The sequence below is a fragment of the Lepidochelys kempii genome, chromosome 22, assembly GCF_965140265.1.
Source record: "Lepidochelys kempii isolate rLepKem1 chromosome 22, rLepKem1.hap2, whole genome shotgun sequence".
NCBI classification, from domain to species: Eukaryota; Metazoa; Chordata; order Testudines; family Cheloniidae; genus Lepidochelys; species Lepidochelys kempii.
The window spans coordinates 3775076-3794731 of NC_133277.1; the positions used below are offsets into that span (position 1 = coordinate 3775076).

The window sequence follows — 19656 nt, forward strand, 5'->3', positions numbered from 1 at the left end:
AACTCTGGAGTTCCAGTTCCAGCTCTACTAGCTGTATTCTAGGGCAGGTCCCTTCACCTTTGCACGTCTTACGCCTTGTTTATGCTAGGAGATTTGCACTAGTTTGCCCAAATCAATTTAAAATCTATTTAAAACTAATGCAACCTTTAACATCCATATATTTAAACCAGTGAAACTGTCACTGAAATCACTTTAACTTGCATCAGTAACCACTGAGGGAAGCTAAAAAGATGCAAGTTAAACTGGTTTAAGTGCATCTACATTAGGGGCTTGCACCAGCTTACCTACACCAATTTAGGTCTTGAATCGATTTAGCTGATAAGGAATCAACTTCAGTTGGTTGGTAAAAGCACTCAAAACTGAAATAAGAGCGCCTATGCAAGGGAGACTGACTTTCAAGCAATCTTCACATATCCAGAGCCAGCAGCTGGTGCAACATTTCAGTGGTCTCTGAAATATTGCTGGTGTACTGAGCATGTATCCGTTCGCCTATGATATTGCGCTGCTGAACTGTGAACTTTGCTTCGTTTGGATTTCTCTACTTTGTTTCCTGGTCTATAAACCTCATTATTACTAAATTGAAATCTCAGCAGTTCTGATTTGTATCAGGGGTTCCCCTTGCATAAGCCAGGCAGCCTTCTGATCTCTCCTAAGCATTTTCATGCCAAAAAACCCTACAACACTCTTGGCCAGATATAGTCTATTAATTTAAACCACAGTCCCAGTTTGACCTCTGTTTTGGGAAGCTACATCAAATGGCCCGGAGGCCTGTATCAGGAATATGTAAACCTTTCCTTTCAAGTTTATGACTAAAGCTAGGAAAGAAGAGGTCACAATACAAAACGTGTTGCTAAACCACTGCTTGAAAACTGGCAGTGTCATACCTGACTTCAGTCATTATGGGAGTGAGCTTTGAACTGCTCCTATACTGCCAGGCCTGCTGGAGAAGCAAGCCTGACTGATTGAAGGACTCAGAGGCATAGCAGAAAGCTGAATCCTGAGCCAAAACTGGAACCCCCTCCCTGCCCAATGTGGAAGACATGAAAAGACTCCCTACCTTCCTACTGAAATAAAACAGAAAGGGGGCACTGCTAGATGCTGGGAGGTGGTGTTGTGGGAATGAGACACCGGCTTGTCTGGATCCTTTGCTTTGTTAATAAGTTGAGATCCCTAGAAGGGGCAAACTTTTCTGAAATGAAATTCTGTTCAGAACACCCTGGGGCAGCCATTTGCTTTCTTTCAAATTGAGATTATACTTTATTTTGTAAAATTTACAAAAGTTTACACAGATCGTGTTTATCTTCCCATCATTGTACATTTGACTGTGACTGGTCAGAAGCAAGTGGTCCTTGTTAATACAAATAAACTATGTACCATTAAAAGAAATAACTGTCCAACTAAGTCTGAATTTTAGGTACCAAGAAAGGGGTAAGAGAAAGGGGCATTTCTTATTTCCATGGGGCCCTGCTACCCTCCAGCAAATTCCCAATATAAGCTGTTGTATATAATAGGTTTGACTTTACCTTCCAATGTAGGGAAAACTGCAAAACACTGAACAAGCGGAAAAGATAGTTAAAAACAAGATAAATGGTACATAAAATGTTAATACAGCATCTATTCTGCTGCAGACCTCTTAGCCTGCAATGTGTAAAACTACAGGTGAACAACACACTAGAACTAGTGCTTTGGACCCAACCACTTTACTTAATAAAAGGAAAGGCCAAAAAGATATAATAAATTTAACAAAATTACATGACTAAGACCCACATTGTCTCTAAGCCTCTGCACCCATGTCATCAAATTTTAAATGAAAGGGTAACAGACAAGTTATAGCTCAAATAGATTTAAAATCAGAAGATACAGCAATGCAGTAAGGGGGCTGAAACAATTTTTTTTATTAGGTATAGGCTCTTCCCCTCCCCACACCCCCAACCCTAAGTCTGCATCAGTCAGTGGCTGCAACAACCTTGGGACAGGAGGCATATGCTCCATAAATCAGTGGAACAGTCAGGTTGGCTCCCACAGAAGCACAAAGCATCCCAATGACAGGGTTTTCTGACTGAGCAGAAGAAAAAACTCCTCATGCCAGTAGCTAGCAATAGGAAGGCATGCCACCAGCTAACTTACTACAGTCAGGAACACTTTCATGATCATTAACCCAAATTCATCTGGACATGTATTTACTAAGTCTGTCCTCTGAGGAAATGTCCTGGTGTCAAGATGGATCCCTAAACAAATGGGTTTCCATCGCAAGTGACTCTCAGATACTGGCACCCACAAGTATTTGTTGATGCGGAATAAAAAAAATTAGATCAGTGTAGCAGCATCCAATTCACTCCACCTCCCAACGGCAGCTGGATCATGTGGCAGGAAGCCATACTTTCTGGGTGCTGACAATATCATTCAGTTTCCCTTTAATCTTCAGGAAGTGCCTCTTGAACTCCAACCCATCACCCTAGGTAATAAAAACAAAACTACTTTGGGGACTGCATGCATGTGCAAATAGACAGACAAGAAAGGAATGGGAACGCTTTAACGCCTGCCTATCTGAGGGACACTGGGACCTATTATAGAGATTTTATTTTTTCCTTTACAAGTTTTGTGTTCATTGTTTATAATTAGTTCTCAAGAAACGCTGCCACCTCCTCTATCGTTATATGCATGGTATTACTTTTATAACCTTTTACAAAAGTGTCTCTTCCATTTGCCCCTTTGAGACAGTAGTTGTGGATTTTCTCCACTTAGGGTGCAGCAGAAATTCCCCTGAACCCATGTTAAATAAAATTAAAATATTTTTAAGACTTAATCTTTCAAGAAGGGAAATATATGACATGGCAAGAAGAGTCCCCACCTCTACTATTATGCTCTTAACAGCTTGGCCCGACCATGACCTAATCCATTTCAGAGCCTTATTTTTCATGCACACATTTATAATAGACTCTCCCTCCAAATACATTGACAAGTGTTCTCTATAGAAACAAAACTGTCAGGGATCTTTAACACAGCAAGCAAATCAGCCTATTACTGTTAATTGTCACTGGCAGAGGCAGAAGCTGGAGTTCTCTGTCTCACCTGCAGCAGACTATTCTGCACTATCTGCCTAGAGATGAAGAGCACCTTTAATATTAGGTAGGGCCCCCGTTTCACAGAATCACAGACGTGTAGAGCTGGAACTACCTCAAGAGGTCATCTAGTCCAGTCCCCTGCACTCAAGACAGAATGCTTAACCTTTTCCCAGAAAGCTATTATGGTCCATTACATTCAGATCTCTCTTAGCTTGATACTGTGGGCCAAATTTATGCAGCCCCTGCATACTACGCTAGGGACAAGACACAGGGAACCCCATGCACACCAACAGCCATAATACAGTTGCAGTGTTGGCAGACAGTCCAGCTAGTGGCTGCCAAACTCCAAGAGAGGCTGTCTGAGTGTGGGCATGCTTTCTTCCCCACTACAGTAGGTATCAGCAGAGCTGAATGGGGAGATAGAATAAGGCTAACTACACCTTTAAGGGCTTGATCCTGCTTCCACTGGAGTTCATAACTCTATTTCCCCACTGATTTCCACGAAAGCAGGATCAGGCTAGCCCAGCATGCTGCCCCAGTGCCTAGAAGTCATTATGCTTTAGATAATTACAATTTCTTCTCCCATAGTATTTGGGCACTCCAGGAGCTTGCTCTCTCACTAGCTCGCCACACTTATTAACTGGAAGGAGGGATTTCCAGACAGTGAGAGTTAATAGCTTTTGCACTGCATGGGGCATTCAGTACCACAGCCCTTGTTTCAGGCACCAGTGAAAAAGTAATGTTTCCAGCTCCCATTTTGTAGGTTCTCTCTTCAGTTAGACACAACATGCCCATGCAAAAACCCCTTCTCCCCAGGCTTGTCATCTTATCCCACTTGCACATGTAGCTTTATCATATGAAAGCTGGTCCAGTTTGCTTCTAACACCCACCCCTCTAACGCTAAAGTCTGTTGGCTTATTTTGCATACCTTAGACAGGCGGAAATCCACCAAAATCTTGTCCTCCATTTCTACCAGGTTCACCTTGAAAATCAGTTTATTATTCCTTCTGTCAGTAGTTGATATAGTGACCTTGAAGGCAAATGGGAGAACATTTTTATGAGAAGGGCAGATTTCACATGCTCCTAGCACTATATTCACAGTATACTAGAAACTACACTAAGGGAGTCTGACTGACTAGAGATCTCATTTACAGGTCTTGTGTTGGTTCAGAAAATGCTACATCTGACTAAAAGATATTTTTATAGATTTGCCAAATGGAATCAGAAGCTTTAATTTGTTTATTTCCATGGACTGTACCTGGTTTGTGCAGCTTTTCTTCCAGACATAGCCCATCTTCTCACAAACCTCCTTCAAACTATTATAGGAGCGGTCAGCATCCAGCTTTGTAAAGAAACGGGTCATCCTCTTCACTAAGCGTTGCCATGGGTTCTGCAGATTAGAGATGTGGATTCCACAGATAACCAACTACTTTTCGGGGCTGAACGTTTGGATACCACCTCCCCCCCACCCAATTTACTTGGCTTTAAAATTAGGATAATGTATCTGAATTGGTGCAAACTGCATCTTTACAGTCTAGCAGCCAAAGAACAAATTGCCAAGCTGCTGTGAACAAAGATGAACGAACATAGCATTTCCAGATATTACCTGTGATGAGCCTGGGGTGCCAAGTAACTGACTGTTAACTAGCATGTGCTCAGGGCATGCTGGCTGGGAGAAGCTGATCCCTTGCACTAGTTTGTTGATATTGGTTGGACTGCTGTCCCACAAGGAAATGCCAGTGCGAGGTTCTGGCTGAGAAGTGGAGTAGCTCACTTTTTCCTCACTGAAACATGAAAACACAATTAGTTATGTTAATAATAAAGTGCATCATAGTAATGTTACATTTCTCTGCTGACTTTTACAGACTAAACCAGGGGTTCCCAAACTTTTTGGCTGAGTGACCACAATTTTGAGACTGTTTTCTGTGACCCCAGACAACAATATAGCAACCAAGGAATCCAAAGAATTTACACATTAAGTATCCTTTAGTGCTCTCGTGTGATACATGGGCTTGCATGTTGTGACAGCTCCTCAAAGTCTGGTGGCATGGTAGAAATTGCACATCTAATGACACCAACAGTAGCTCAATATTGCAGAGACTTGATGGACACAAGTGTGCTGAATACAACTTCGCACAAGTATGTGCTTGTGAATGGCACCATCAACTTCAAGGCAAGTGTTGAGAGTGCAGGATATTCATTCTGGACAATGAACCACAACTCTGGCAGGTTTCAGAGTAGCAGCCGTGTTAGTCTGTATTCGCAAAAAAAAAAAAGAAGTACTTGTGGCACCTTAGAGACTAACAAATTTATCTGAGCAAGAAGGTTCCTTGCAAGAATCGACTGCAGGAAATTTTGATGACCTGTTCGATTTCAGTTGCTGGCAAATCCATGGCATCAGGCTTGCACTGAAAGGGGTTTTGCACCCAATCATACTTTGTCATGTCCAAGTCAGGGAAAAAGGATGGAAACTATTCCTCCAGCCAACTAAGATGCTCAGCCATCACCTGCACTGGAGGCTGAATAGCTGGTCAGCCAGGAATTTGCAAAGCTTCAGAAAGGATTCATAGTTCATCTTTTATAGATTATTCTTCCAGAAAACAATTTTCTTCATGAATGAATCCTGTGATTCAATCACTCAGCTGAAGGACGTGGGAGTTCTTTCCTTGCAGATCTGTATTCAATTCATTCAGATTCCCAAATATGTCTGTGACATAGGCAAGAAGGCACATCTTCCTTTAGCCACAAAGGAAAAAAAACCAATAAATTCACTTTTCGCAGACCATTACATGGGCGTGCAAATCATGCAACTCATCTCAGTTAACAGAATTGTTCTAGTACTTTTGTTCTCAAATGCCAACAAGCTTCAGTGTGGACCAACACATGATCAGATTTCTTCGCAGTTTTGCAAATAGATGTGCACAGAGAGGCTGGGTCTTGATGTAGATCACAATAGATGAGACCTGCTGCAAAATGTCACCTAGCTCTGGACACAGACCTTTAGATGCCAGCTGCTCTCTGTGAACCATGCAGTGAGTCCACACAGGAGACTGAGCAACTTCCTTTACATTGGTACACAGACTTGCTTTGTGGCCTGTCAGACAACGCTCCATCTGTGCAAAACCTCACCATTGTGATATCACAGTACATTTTGTCTTGCATGTAGCACAAGGAATGTTCAATGTGCTACGTGGCTGCGTCGTGTCCGAGAGAAAGAACAGAATGTCTTCGAGAACCACAGCCTCCCATGTGTATTTCACAAAAGTCAAGACATGTGCATCACAACCCTCAGTTCTCTCATCAACTTGCAGAGCAAAAGCAGCTGTGTTTTTCAGCTGCTCCACTAACATGTTTTCCTTATCTGATCCTAATGCTTCAATCCTTTGCTTCACCATGTTGTTGGAGAGTGAGATGGCTTTGAGTTTGCCTCAGGCCATGTCTACACTTACAAGCTTACAGCAGCACAGTTGTACTACAGCTGCGTTGCTGTAAGATTGCTCCCGTAGCCATGTTATGCCGACAGGAGGGAACTCTACTGTCAACATAATAAAACTCGATCTATGAGCGGCAGTAGCTATGTTGGAGGGAGAGTGTCTCCTGCCCACACAGCGTTGTGCACACGAGCGCTTACGCCAGCAAAACTTATGTCATTCAGGGCTGTGTTTTTTTCACACCCCTCAACACCAAAATTTTGCCGACATAAGTGCTAGTGAAGACATGGCCTCAGTTTCCCCACACATTATATTCACCGTATTGACTGCAGCTGGCAAAATCAAAGTCTCTCCAATTGTGAGGTTTCTTGGCCTGTGCAGTGCGGTCACTAACTTCAAAATGACGACTTTTGAGCTTGGTCAGATATGGACTTGACTCCCCTCAATAGCAATGATTGATGCAAAAGTTCTTTTTTCCAACACTGGAAAAATGACCTTGGTTTTCCCTGTGTTCTTTGCAAAATGTTTCCAAGCATTGTTTAGGTTTATTAGGGATCATGCTTCCACTTAACAACACTGTGTGACATAGCAGACATTTAGCCTTTCTTCGTTCTTGACCAAAACACTGGTGAAGCCATAATCAAAGCAAACCTCATCATATTTGCAAGTACATTTCTTGAACTCTTGTTTTTCGTTCATTACTGCATCACTTGACTCACTGCTGGAGGTTGAAGCACAGAGTCCACTGTGCCTTTTATCACAAATCAGAAAGAGGAAGTCACTGTTAAGCAAATGAGCCCAGGATGGAAGAAATCCCTGTGTGGTGATAGTAGGGCAGCACAGAGACAGGGACTTACAATGAATCTTTACTGAGTGCCAACAGGGTACTCAAAAAAGATATGGGCCCTTAAGGCGCTTATAAGCCACTGCAAATTCTCATCTCAGAAGAGGCTAGCACAGGATCCTTCTAGCTCATGCAGAGAGGATGTTTTGTTGATAACGCTGCTGCCCACAGATAAGGATCTTCTAAATTCAAGTCCCTCAGCTGGATGCTTGCACAGCTGGACGGTGCAAATGGCCAAACTGCCATCCGCATGGCCAATGTGTCCGGGCCTGCTCCACAAATGCCGTTTTGATGTACAAAATGGTGGCCTCCACACAACATGACCTTGTACACACCATACTGGCACAGTCTGGATACATCTGTGGTCAGATGGCATAACCTCACAGGCTCTACCCCATCTGCTGATGGCCCACAGTTCGGGAACTGCTGGACTACATACACATATATTTAAAAACAACAGTAATTTGCATTACAGAACTTATATTAAAAGACCCACTTTACAAGGTTTAGCCACCTCCACAGTCTTAATGGGTGCGGACAGATCTGAATACTGAGTATGTTTGCGCTAATTCATGGAACATTCATCGGGTGGAAACTATTAAGGATCCCCCTCCCCATGATGTTTTAATATACTCTAGGAATTTGGGGGAAGTTCTATGTGCTGTGGTATACGGGAGATTAGACAAAGGCCCTTCTGGCCTTTGAATCTATGAATACAGAGTATGGGGAGAAGAGCTGTCAGATTACAACCTGTTTTCACATAAGAGGGAAATTTGGATAAAATACAACAGGAAGGGTATAATTCTGAAGCCAGCTTAACTAAGTTATAGGTTTTCAAGTAAAGGCTTTCAGGTAAAGAAGTGTGTGGGGTTAGAAAGTGAGGCTATAATCATCTTTTAAGGTATCGCGGGGAAGGGAACCCTGAATCACAGGTAGCGGAGAAGAATGTAATTATACATATCCCCATCTGAATAGCACTGTGGTGTAAAAAACAGGCATCTAGAAACAAAAGGTGATATCAGGCTGGAGTCCATTGTGTATTAGTCACTGAAAACAACAAAAAACACAAGCATATAGCATTCTGACCTGTGTGCACTTTTCATCGGCGAAAAGTCCATATCAGACCGAATGTGCTTAGAAAAGCCACCTGGTGAGTCTGAAAGGCCCCCTGAGGAGACACGAGCCCGCTTTACACCTAACAGAAGAAGATAGATCACACAATCAGGGGTCAGAAAAATCATCCTAAGGGTCACCAGGGGTTTAAAGCATTTGGAATTAGGCGGAGCTCCCCCATTAAAAATACATAGCTCTCGCATAGGTTGGTCTTTGAATTGTCACACAGATCACTGTCTTTGTTTATTTTTTCCATTTGTGTTCCAGGAGCTGCAATGTTTGAAACTATGATGCCAAACATCACTGAACAGCTATCTCAATAGCTGAACAACTAGCATAGCCACAAGGGTAAAAATCCTTAATACATTATCGTTTTCAAAAACGTCACTTAAGGGGCAGAAAAATCCTGCCCTTATAGGAATACCGTGAGAAAAAATGAGAAATAACTATTTTTTTCATCCAAAAGAGTAACATCTCACTAGAAAAGACAGGAACTATAATGCCTTAAGCCTATGCTGGTTGCGCTGATCCTTCTTTCTTTATGGTTGTGTCCACAGGGAAAAAAATGCTTTGCAAATTCCCAAGATCTCATCCTGAAGACAACTGTTCCCCCACTCTTCGTTAAGAGCAGACCCCTTCCATGGGGTGCTGATAGCACTCAGCACCGTCTCCTATGATATTGTGTGACAACCAGTTATAAGAGCATCATGAGACAGAGCTAACATGCCCACATATGTAAGTCTCCCAGGCCAGATGATGACATTTTAACACTTATATGAGAAGACCCAAGGTTAATGAGGTAACAAAAATATCACACTTGATATCAAACATACTTATGAAAGTCTTAAAACCAATACTCTGCAGTGTACATTTTTGAAACTTCACTCACAGAGCAGAGAAGTTGGGAAGGAGACATATATCCAGAGGATGAATTAAGGTAGTCTGCACACTTCAACTGTGAATTTCCAGGATTTAAGTTGTTTGAATTTCTTGTAAGTTTAACCTTAACTCTGAATTTCTTGCCTTTAGAGTAGTTTCTGCTAACTATAGCGTTCCAAGGATTTTACCCCAACATATGCTCTCAACCTTTACTTAAGCTATTTGTCTATGCTGACAAAGCACTTAAAGGCATTTACCTTTTTTCATAGGTTTGTTGTACCATCTGTCCTTTTTAATGTCTGCAATGGTAACCCTTGCCGTGGGGCTCTCAGTTAGTATTTTGTGGAGCAAAGCTAGAGAGAAACATTACATTCATAGGAAGAAACAACAATGAATTAACTGCCATATATCCTGATTCCTAGATCTCTATATATCATGTTTTCCACAGGTCATTACATTTCAAAATGATACTTCAATTCCATCCCCAAATCCTAGAGTTTATCAATCCTAACCAGATCAAATCCACATTTTGATCACTCATAAATTAACACCAAGTTAAGGTAAACTCATATCTGGGAGGCCTAAAATAAAACCCAAGTTTTGTATAGATTTGTGACTGTGTACCAAAGTCCACCGTGTTCCACCTTCCACCTTCATGAAGGCTTTCTAGCAGATTTCTATAGGCCTGTTTACTTACAAGAATCATCTTGGGCAAGAACAGCGTAGGAGAGTACACCAAACAAATCTAGTACCCTGGGTTTTAGGTCACTCAGCAAAGAAAGAAATATTAGCAACACTTCAACCCTCAGACTTTCCAGGGTCAGGAAGAAATGTAGTGACCAAAGAGCCCGGCGTGGGGGTTAAATTTAATCGGCTCAGACCTACCAAGTGTCCTTAAGCTCATTACTCAAAAATAATAAAACATAGCCTAGTTGTACACATCTTCATCAACAGGACTTCTGCCCGTTCCCTTGGGAAATAATTTCCTGTCTAACAGATCTCGGGCCCCAATTCTTTACTAGCTTGTGAAGTCATTATAGCTGTGCAAAGTAGGTGTGAAATAGTACCAGATCAGAATGACAGATCTTTGCATGTGCTTTGCACAGCTAAGTGACTGCACAAGCAAGGAGGAGGCAGGCCCCATATCTTTAGAAGTCTGTCTGAATAGTCTCTTCCTGTTGCCATCGCTGCTATGTCAACCAGATGTCTCCCACCAGTCTTGCTTAAGAACACCCACCCTCCCCCCCAACCCAATTTTCAGGTAGCTCCCTAAAGGTGTTTTACAAGTGACAGTTCATGTGACATCGTGAGTCCATAGTAGAATCCAGCCTTTAGACAGAATGATTTTTGAACACAGACATGCATAACTCCAGCACTTTATTCCCCTAGACACATCACTGTCCTACTCAAATACATAAAAATCAGCCAGCCATTCCACTGACAACTTACCTAATGGTGCAGAATCAATCTTCTTCCAAGGTGGAAGGTATGTTTTCTTTTCCTTCCAGTCACAGTATTCTTGACAACTGTCGCTAGGCTGGTCCCATGGCAATTCTGCAAGTAAAAAAGCCAGGTACCAAATCATTTTTATGCCTCTGAACACAAGTTTAAGGATTAAAAATTTAGGATGGCTAGGGAAAGAGTGAAAGACATGTAAAGAGCACTGCCATGAAACTAAATGGATTTCAATGTGTGGAAAAGGGAAAAAAATGGTCCATCCTGATTGTGGTTACAAGTTATAGAAGTGCCAGGTTAAAGCTAAAAGTCATTGCATTGCTCCAAACTAGTTACATATGTAATGACATCATCTGTTTAGAAAATATCCTGACCTCAAACTGGTGAGTCAGTGGCTCTACAGTGAACAGAGAACCTCTGAGCAACACCAAACCTTGGTAAATTCTTCTCTAACAGCAAGGTTAGTGAGGAGGCACACTTGGCTAACAGCACTAATCCTGTACAATGTGCATTAGCAAAGCATGGCAAGGTTCTGGCTAACGCCTTCAGAAGGATCACTACAACACTCACTGCCTCCTTGCAGTGGTGAGAGGCGCTCCCTGCTCAACAACATGACTGGATATTTCTATATCCCTTGTCAAAAAAGCGGTTTAATAAACTGTATTTGCTTTGAACTATATGTAATGATCAGTGGGTCAGGGAAGCATCCAGTGTGGGGAGAGCACCCCAGCGTTGAGGCACCCTAGCCCCTGCCCTAACTGACCACGACAAGGTTGGGAGTCAAGCCCCCCAGAAATCCTGGACCCAGCCTTATCGGGATTACAAGGACTCTGCCACACAGGAAAATAGAAGGAGAGCCCTTGAGGTCAGGCAGGCCTCTGGGTAAAGGAAGCGGGAATGAGGACTCAGATCCTTTTGCTAGCCCATTTCACCAGGGTAATTTATAAGCCAGAAAAGTTCTCCACAATAGAGGGACCATTCCCTCCCTTACATATACTAGCGGTTCTCAATCTGTAGCCTGCTTGCAGCCCAATCAGCACACAGCTGCAGCCCAGGTGACATCCTCAGGGCCATACAGGTACTACATATATTGTGTGGATGCAGCTCATATAAAACATATATAATAAAAGAGAGCTACATATGCAGCCCACAATGGTAAATACTAAATGCCATATACTAGAGCTGCTACAGAACAAGATGGTCCATGGCAGATGACCCCTATGAGAATCTATAAAAAAGATGACCACAATATGGAAGTTTGAGAAAATATTTAAAATACAACATTTACTTTCCCCACCAAGACCACCTCCATGATTTGGGATCAACTCTTTAAATCTAGGTAGGTTATGAGCATTTGTACTGCAAATCTAAATCACTGAAGCTGCAGTAAATATGCATGTTATAAAATAGTGAGAAGAAATTGACCAACTCCTACCTCCTGCCAACATAGCAGTAAGTACTATCCCACATGACCAAACGTCAACTGGCTCTGCATGGAATTCTTTTCTCTTTAACAGTTCTGGGGCAACATATGGGAGAGTGCCACACATCTTGTTTAACAGACGCTCACGACCATTGTGTTTAAATACAGTCGCTAAACCAAAGTCAGAGATTTTGAGATTATCTAAGCAAACAAAAGAAAAAAGTCATTAAGTATATTGTGTAACAAGGTATGTTCATCTTCTCGGCTAGAAGACTATTATATTACGTTAAAGCTAGATAAAACCAGAGATAAGCACATTTACACTCACTCTAAGGTCCCCTTTACATTGCCAGTGCAGCATAAAGGGGCCTTAATAAAAGTGAAAATCAGGCCCTTATGACTTTTCTCTCGTTTCTGATCATAGGCATTTATACAATTGATCTGAAGTTTGAACCTGACTTTGATTCAAGGAGCACATGAGTTTGATTCAAAGAGAGATTCAGGGTACAGAAAAACCTCTAAGACAGTTTGTGAAGAGTTATTCTCTCCTTAAAGAATAGTCACGTTAGAAACCATTTAAAAAATACGTTTTTATTACTAACACTGCCTTTGATTATTAAACTGAAAGTTTTAAAAATCTAGATTACTTTTCACCATACCCCGATTATTTAGTGTTTTGGTTTTCCTCTCAGCTTTAACAAAATCAATCCATTTCACTAGTCTGTTTCGGATTCTCATGCACTAGTACCATGCTGTAATATTTTGGTTCTGAACACCGTTTTACAAAAGTTCAAATAAAAAGCTTGTTCAGCAGACATAGAAACATTTGTATTGGTCTTTAAATTTTGTAAGAACAAGGTTTAACAAAACTTAAGCTTTATTCAAGTGTGTTCCTTTAAAGGCCACTGTGCAGAGACCCAGAATAACTTGCTTTAGAATACACTGATTAGTCTATTTACACAGGATAAGGGAATGAATACAAGCCCTGACAGCACAAATCTGCTTACTGCATTTGGTTATTCTTAATGTAGCAGGATGCCACAGAAGCTCTAGGAGTATTTTCAGACTCATTGAGTGATGGTGTTTCTTTTCTCCCCTATATTCTTGATGACCAAGAATTTAAGAGAATATGAAGTCAAAAGTTTTTATACTTACCTCTTTCATCTAGTAGTAGATTCTCAGGCTTAATATCCCTGTGAGTTATTCCTATACTGTGAAGATATACCTGAACAAATAAATAAAAGGCTTTAATACCATGTTCTGTTTAATTTAACTGGAAAAAAGGAGCTTGAAATAAATGCATAAAGCCCAACACGTACCACGCCAGCCATAAGCTGATGGAAAAACTTCTGTGCATCTGGTTCAGGCATTCCTATATCAGGTTCTGTAAAAAGTAATTCAGAATCTACATACCAAAATACTTTTCTTCCATCATAAACAAACTATGGAACGGAGACTCTACACTATGTTTTTGTAACTATTTTACAAAGTTTCCTGGATACTCTGCACAACACTTATTTTTCACCTGCCTTGAAACAGTAACTACAGGCAATGCAAAAGTGTCATGAAAGGTTATTGAGTTACACTGCAGAGTCTGCATCTATTTAATCTAAACTGAGATGCTACTTTTTTTGTATCTTCCCAAAGCACCATGGGGGAAAATGCTAAAGGTTCTCTTTAAATCTTATACCATCAAAACACTAGGGCCCAGATCCTGCAAGCTGCTCTACACCAACAGACCCCTTGTGCCCATATATAGTCCCACTGTAGTCTATTTTCCACTTTCTAGGGGCAAATTCGTTGCCTCAAAACTCCAGTCTAGAGCCCTGGGTGGGACTAGTGTAAAGCCCTGCAGCGGGACCAGGATCCCGCAGGTCCCACAAGACCCGCTGCCATAATAGCAAGAGTGGTTGGGAGCGAAGTTAAGAATAGTTCCAACAGGGCTCTACTCCAGTCCTCTTCAGTAATGCCAACCGCTTCTCCACTTAAAAAGCTAATAAAATGAGGCTAGTTTAATATTAAGATGCACACTGAAAAAAGAACCAGGAGTTTATGATGTTAGAAGAAAGGCTTCTCTACATAAAAACTGAAAATTCCTGTATATTATTGCAGATCGTTACTACTGCACAATATGTACTGTTAAAACTTGTATCAGAACGTTCCTTGCACAGCTCTACTTCAGAAGCAGTTTCACATTCCAATGGTAGAAAAAAAAACAGATTAAAGAAAAATGGAAGATATATCTTACATACCAAATTGCTTTTGTGGTTGGAAATACTGATTAAAACTTCCAAGAGACAGATATCTACTTATGGCCCAAACATTTTGTTTTAAAAAAAGCTTCAAAAGGATTTTTTGTTGCACAGATTAATCTATTTGATCTGTGCAATTTGAGTCTCCAATACTCCAGCTTTTCTTCTCTACTTGGTTAGTGATTTACAAGATAAACATTCTCTAAATCACACTTAAAACAGCACATAATCTCTGAAGTTAAATGATTCTGAAATATAAAACATCTTCCCAATTACATTAAATCCAGAAGACATTGGTTAAAAGATTTATTATCTTTTGCAATAAAAACTGTGTCACATGACTTGTAGGCAAGCGATTTTTACAAAATCAAATGCAAAGAAAAAATTTTAAGGATTTTGTGCTTTTCACTGCTCCATTATGATTATAAAGATTACATCAAAATACTCTCTTTTAAAAAGTGTTATCTATATTAGAAATATCCTGGTCTGACTATCCTCATTTTTCTGGAGGACTTTGGCAAGATGAAAGAGCCTGAACACCAGACCAGGGCTTGTAAAGTTTGCCCAACACACGCTAGCCCAAGGTCTAAGCCTACCAGCCACGGTGAACAATAGCTGTGCTGCCACTTCCCCGGCCATTTTAAGGAATAAAACAGTTGTGTACTATGATATTTAATAGCTTTTTAAAATAAAGTAACTCCCTAGATCTTTTGCATTTATTATACCTTCTTTAATTCCTGACTTCATTCCATTTTCTCTCTTTTCCTATAAGACATCTCTTCTTACATTGTCCTCAGGGTAAGTTTCATCTAAGTGCCACAGAATCAAGTCTTCTAGCCACAGCCGTATAAGAAAGCTGGAGGATCCCAGTGTGCAAGGGCACACAAGTGAGAAACCAGCCCCCATTGGCACACTTCCACTTCCCCAACTTCCTTGCTGACATGAGGAGTGGCCGCCAACACTTCTCATGTTTATGATGCTTTTGTGTTCTCCTTAGCAATACCAATATTTGTTACCTACATACTGCTCAGAGTTTTCCCAACCAGCAGCAGAGTGAAACTGACCTTTCTTTTCAGCTTCACAGCTGCACCCTAAGATCTGAATAGCAGCAGTTAAAACTGACAAAACTAGTCAGTTTTTACTCTGCTTCAGCTTGATAAACCTGCAAACAGCAGCAGAGCTCTGGCTACAGACTTTGAAAAATACCACTGCCTCAGTCCCCAAGGCTCATGTTCAGAAAATGAGTTTTGTAGCCATGAGAGTGAGATTTTTATTTATTTATTTTTTTTAATGAAAGCTTAGAGTCCGCAGAAATTGAAAGCATTGGCCTGGGAAAACTTCCTTCCTTGGATTTCTCAAGCTCCTCACAGCAAGTTATTTTATTTGTTTAAATTAAATTATCCTTACTTGTGAAAAACGATGGCTGTCAATAGTCTTGTAACAGAAGTTCTACCAGGATTACGCTATCAATAGTGAGCATAAAGACAGTCATGAGCAGAAACTCCTGCAGATTTCAATGGCTACCTTCTCAGGGTGCATGCATCTCCCATTAGCACTAAATAGAACTGTACACTGGAAGGGGAATATATTACATATTTATTTTCAGTCTGGTAACCACTGGAATGCAAGTCTGTACGCATTAAATTTTCCAGCCCATTTATCATGTTTGCTCTCCAATCAGTTTTTCCCCCTAACTTTTATTTAACCTATAGCATTAAATATGTAGAATTTCTGAATTGTTAGGACCATGCAAAGTGAAGCAAGGTGGTATAGTGAGCTAAGCATAGGTTTGAAACGTGGGAACTCTACTTCTAGCCATGGCTTAATCACTGACTCACAGTGTGCAGAAGGACAGCCACCCGCAAAGCCAGCCTCTCCTAGACACTTTCCCTCTAAGATCAGTGGCACTGGAAGAGTAGAGTAAGGAATCCCTCCGGTCTTATAAGACAACTATGGTGTTCTAATGAGTCTGTGCAACCACCACTGGAGTTGCCCTCAGACCCTCCCCTGCCCCAAGAATTCTGTACCTATTCGGTCAAAGAGCTCTCCCCCGCTGCAGTACTCGAGGAAGAGGTACTGAATACTGCCTTCTCTACGATGTCCATAGAACTTCACAATGTTCTCATGATTTAACATCTTATTAATGCAGATCTCTTTTTTTATGTTCTCTGGACAGTCCACAGCACGTTTCATGTCAACTATTTTTACTGCAACAGCTTCTTCTGTGCGTCTGTTCACAGCAAGCTGAACTCTGAAGAGAAGAAGGGGAAAAGCAAGGTAACAAGGGATGAAGCAGGTAGTGCACTATGAACCTTGGAATGCACAGCTAGTTCGCATGTTTAACACTATGATCCATATACTCAATGGAAGTTAGGCACCCAATTCCCACTTAAATCAATGGGAGTTAGGCACCTAACATCTTTAAGGACCAGGGCTTGAGACACTATGGTGATGGGTGCTAGAGAGAAATCTCCAATATAGATATGTAGTGGTCTAGCCTGAAGCTTAGGATGCCCCATCCTTTATTTACATAAGAGTTTCACCCTACTCCCTGTCAAAGCATAGCGAGTGTGGGCAGCTCTATCGATCAGGTGTTAGTGTGAGGTCTACCCCCAGTCTGAATTTACATACCCCTATCTCGATATGTTGTTTAAAAATAGCCTGACAGATGAAAAGTGCCAAAAACCAGGCTCAACAGACCCACATGTCCATGTTCCAAAACAACTAATTACATGCCTGGACACATAGAAGGCTTACAGCTGTTCAAGTTGTAAAAATTCTGATAAGCATTTGAAATTTGTGGTCTCCATAAATTATATGGAGGAAATTCCAGCTCTGGTGTAAATGGATGCAGCTATATGGAGTACAATAGAGTTGCATGCGCTTACATCTATGAGTTTCACCCAAGTGTCATGCCTGAGCTTTAAAAATATCCACATAAAGCTAGTTTTGAAATTGTCAATGATCACAAAAGTCATAATATTTACATTAATTCTGACATTTGTTTAAGAAGTTGCAGCATATCCCTAATTATGACTTATATAAAAGCAAGAGAAAACAAGATTAGTAGTGACATTAATTAACTCAGGTTGCATCATAAACGTATTGTATGCCACAGTACATGGTGGATACAACATACCGTACATACACAGAATATAATGGTAATATCAGAATATAATACAGTGTGTCTCAAGATGTCTTGGGAGTTAAGTTGAAGGAGAATGTATCCTTACCATCAGTACATGTCCTAACAGAGTAACACCACCACCAAACTGCTACAATATTAAACAGTCAAAGCACTTCACAACCAAAAAAAAGGCAGATTAAGTGACTTGCCCAGAGCTAGAAAGGGGCTCCCAGTCCTTTGGTTAAAGCACCTCTCTGTACAGGGAAGCACAAGTTGACATGATGTGATGGACCTGACGTGAAAGACAACTGTGGGTTACCACTGTTGACAGCAAAATAGTTTGGAAAGTCAGTTCTACCTCCAAGACTCCTATCAGGGGCAGGACCCTGGACATTACTCGGAAGAGTCCTGAAGACTGGTTGTAATTTCTGGCAGATGCTACCTATAAAGGTCTGCACAACCCTTGCAGCTCAGTCATTTTTTCCCTTCTGACAGTTATATGTTACATCTGGACATCAAGTTAACGTCAGATAAAAATGTCAACTCTCACTTAGGCTGAAACCTGGCACCGCTGTGCCAGCAACACCGGCTTCAGCAAGCGTCTGCCTTCCGCAGCCTTGCAGGCCCTTATTGGTCAGAAGTGGCCCTGGGGCGAACACAGGGGTGGAGGGGGCAACTATACCCCCCCCCTTCAGATGTACATATGGGAGTGACAAGGGTGAGGCGATGTGGGTGATGGGGTGAGACGATGGGGTGGGGGCGACGAGGGCCAGGCGATGGGGGGAGTCGGGCGAGGGAGGTGATGGGGGTCGGGCGAGGGGGAGGGTCGGGCGATGGGGGTGAGGGGGGCGAGGGTGATGGGGATTGGGCGAGGGGGGCGAGGCGATGGGGGTGAGGGGGTCAGGTGATGGGGGCCAGGCGATGGGGGGAGTCGGGCGAGGGAGATGATGGGGGTCGGGCGAGGGGGGCCATTGGGCCAGGCGATGGGGGGGTCGGGCGAGGGGGTCGGGGCAATGAGGCGAGGCGAGGGGGTCGGGCGATGGGGGTGAGGGTGATGGGGGTCGGGCGAGGCGATGGGGGTCAGGCGAGGGGGGCGGGGCAATGAGGGCAATGGGGCGAGGCGATGGGGGCGGGGCGATGGGGTGAGGTGAGGGGGGGGGGGTCAGGCAATGGGGGCCAGGGGGCGACGCGATGTCTTTTATTGGACCCACTGCTGCCGGGGCGCGCCCCGCTCTGGGGCAGCTTTTCCGGCCAGGCAGGCTGCCGAGCGGCGGCGGAGCAGGGCCGGCCACGCCCCCGCGGGGCCCCTCGGCCTCCGCCCGCCGGGGGCGAGCCCAGGCTCGCGGCAAGGCGCCCGAGCCCCGCCGTACTCACTCTCCGTAGGCGCCCTCGCCCAGGGTCTGCACCAGGTCCCAGTCCTCCACGAAGGGCACGGCCATGGCGGTCCGCGGGCCCTGCAGCCGGGAGAGAGCGGGGTCAGCGGCCGGGCGGGGGGGGGGGGCGTGAGGCGACCCGGCCCGAGCCGCTCACCTGCTGCCGGCCCCGCGCCTCAGCCGCCGCGACTTTCCCGCCCAGCGCCGCGCGCCGCCCCCCGCGCGCGGCACGGGCCGGGCGCAGGGCAGGGGCGGGGCCTAGGAGCCGCTCGCCCCGCCCCGCCCCGCCCCGGGGATCGGCCCCGCCCCTGCCCGTCACCGCCGGGGTCTCCCCGTCGGCCTGTGAGTGACCCTGGGCCGAGAGCGGAGGTGGGGGGCAGGACTCCTGGGTTCTTTCCCCCCCAGGGGAGCGAGGCCTGGGGGTGGGGGGCAGGACTCCTGGGTTCTTTCCCCCCTAGGGGAGCGAGGCCTGGGGGTGGGGGGCAGGACTCCTGGGTTCTTTCCCTGCCAGGGGAGCGAGGCCTGGGGGTGGGGGGCAGGACTCCTGGGTTCTTTCCCCGCCAGGGGAGCGAGGCCTGGGGGTGGGGGGGCCAGGACTCCTGGGTTCTTTCCCTGCCAGGGGAGCGAGGCCTGGGGGTGGGGGCCAGGACTCCTGGGTTCTTTCCCCCCCAGGGGAGCGAGGCCTGGGGGTGGG

At 43.7% G+C, this 19656-nt stretch overlaps 1 protein-coding gene across 2 annotated transcripts; it reads right to left on the bottom strand.

Annotated features, from left to right (window-relative positions):
* Nucleotides 1-1215: 1215 nt before the first annotated feature.
* On the bottom strand, nucleotides 1216-19181 carry CHEK1 (checkpoint kinase 1). 2 transcript variants are annotated; one of them, XM_073320829.1, is made up of 13 exons: nucleotides 19120-19181; nucleotides 18964-19043; nucleotides 16490-16713; nucleotides 13530-13594; nucleotides 13366-13435; nucleotides 12223-12411; nucleotides 10782-10886; nucleotides 9590-9685; nucleotides 8427-8535; nucleotides 4672-4849; nucleotides 4324-4455; nucleotides 3994-4095; nucleotides 1216-2455 (listed from the first exon to the last, which is right to left on the bottom strand). In XM_073320829.1, exons 2-13 carry the CDS (start codon nucleotides 19026-19028, stop codon nucleotides 2360-2362), a joined length of 1431 nt encoding a protein of 476 aa, XP_073176930.1. In that variant the 5' UTR covers nucleotides 19029-19043; nucleotides 19120-19181; the 3' UTR covers nucleotides 1216-2359. The 2 variants fall into 2 exon arrangements, with proteins under 2 accessions (XP_073176930.1, XP_073176931.1); XM_073320830.1 differs by lacking the exon at nucleotides 19120-19181 and adding an exon at nucleotides 17799-17881 and having other exon boundaries at nucleotides 18964-19025.
* Between the last annotated feature and the right edge of the window lie 475 nt (nucleotides 19182-19656).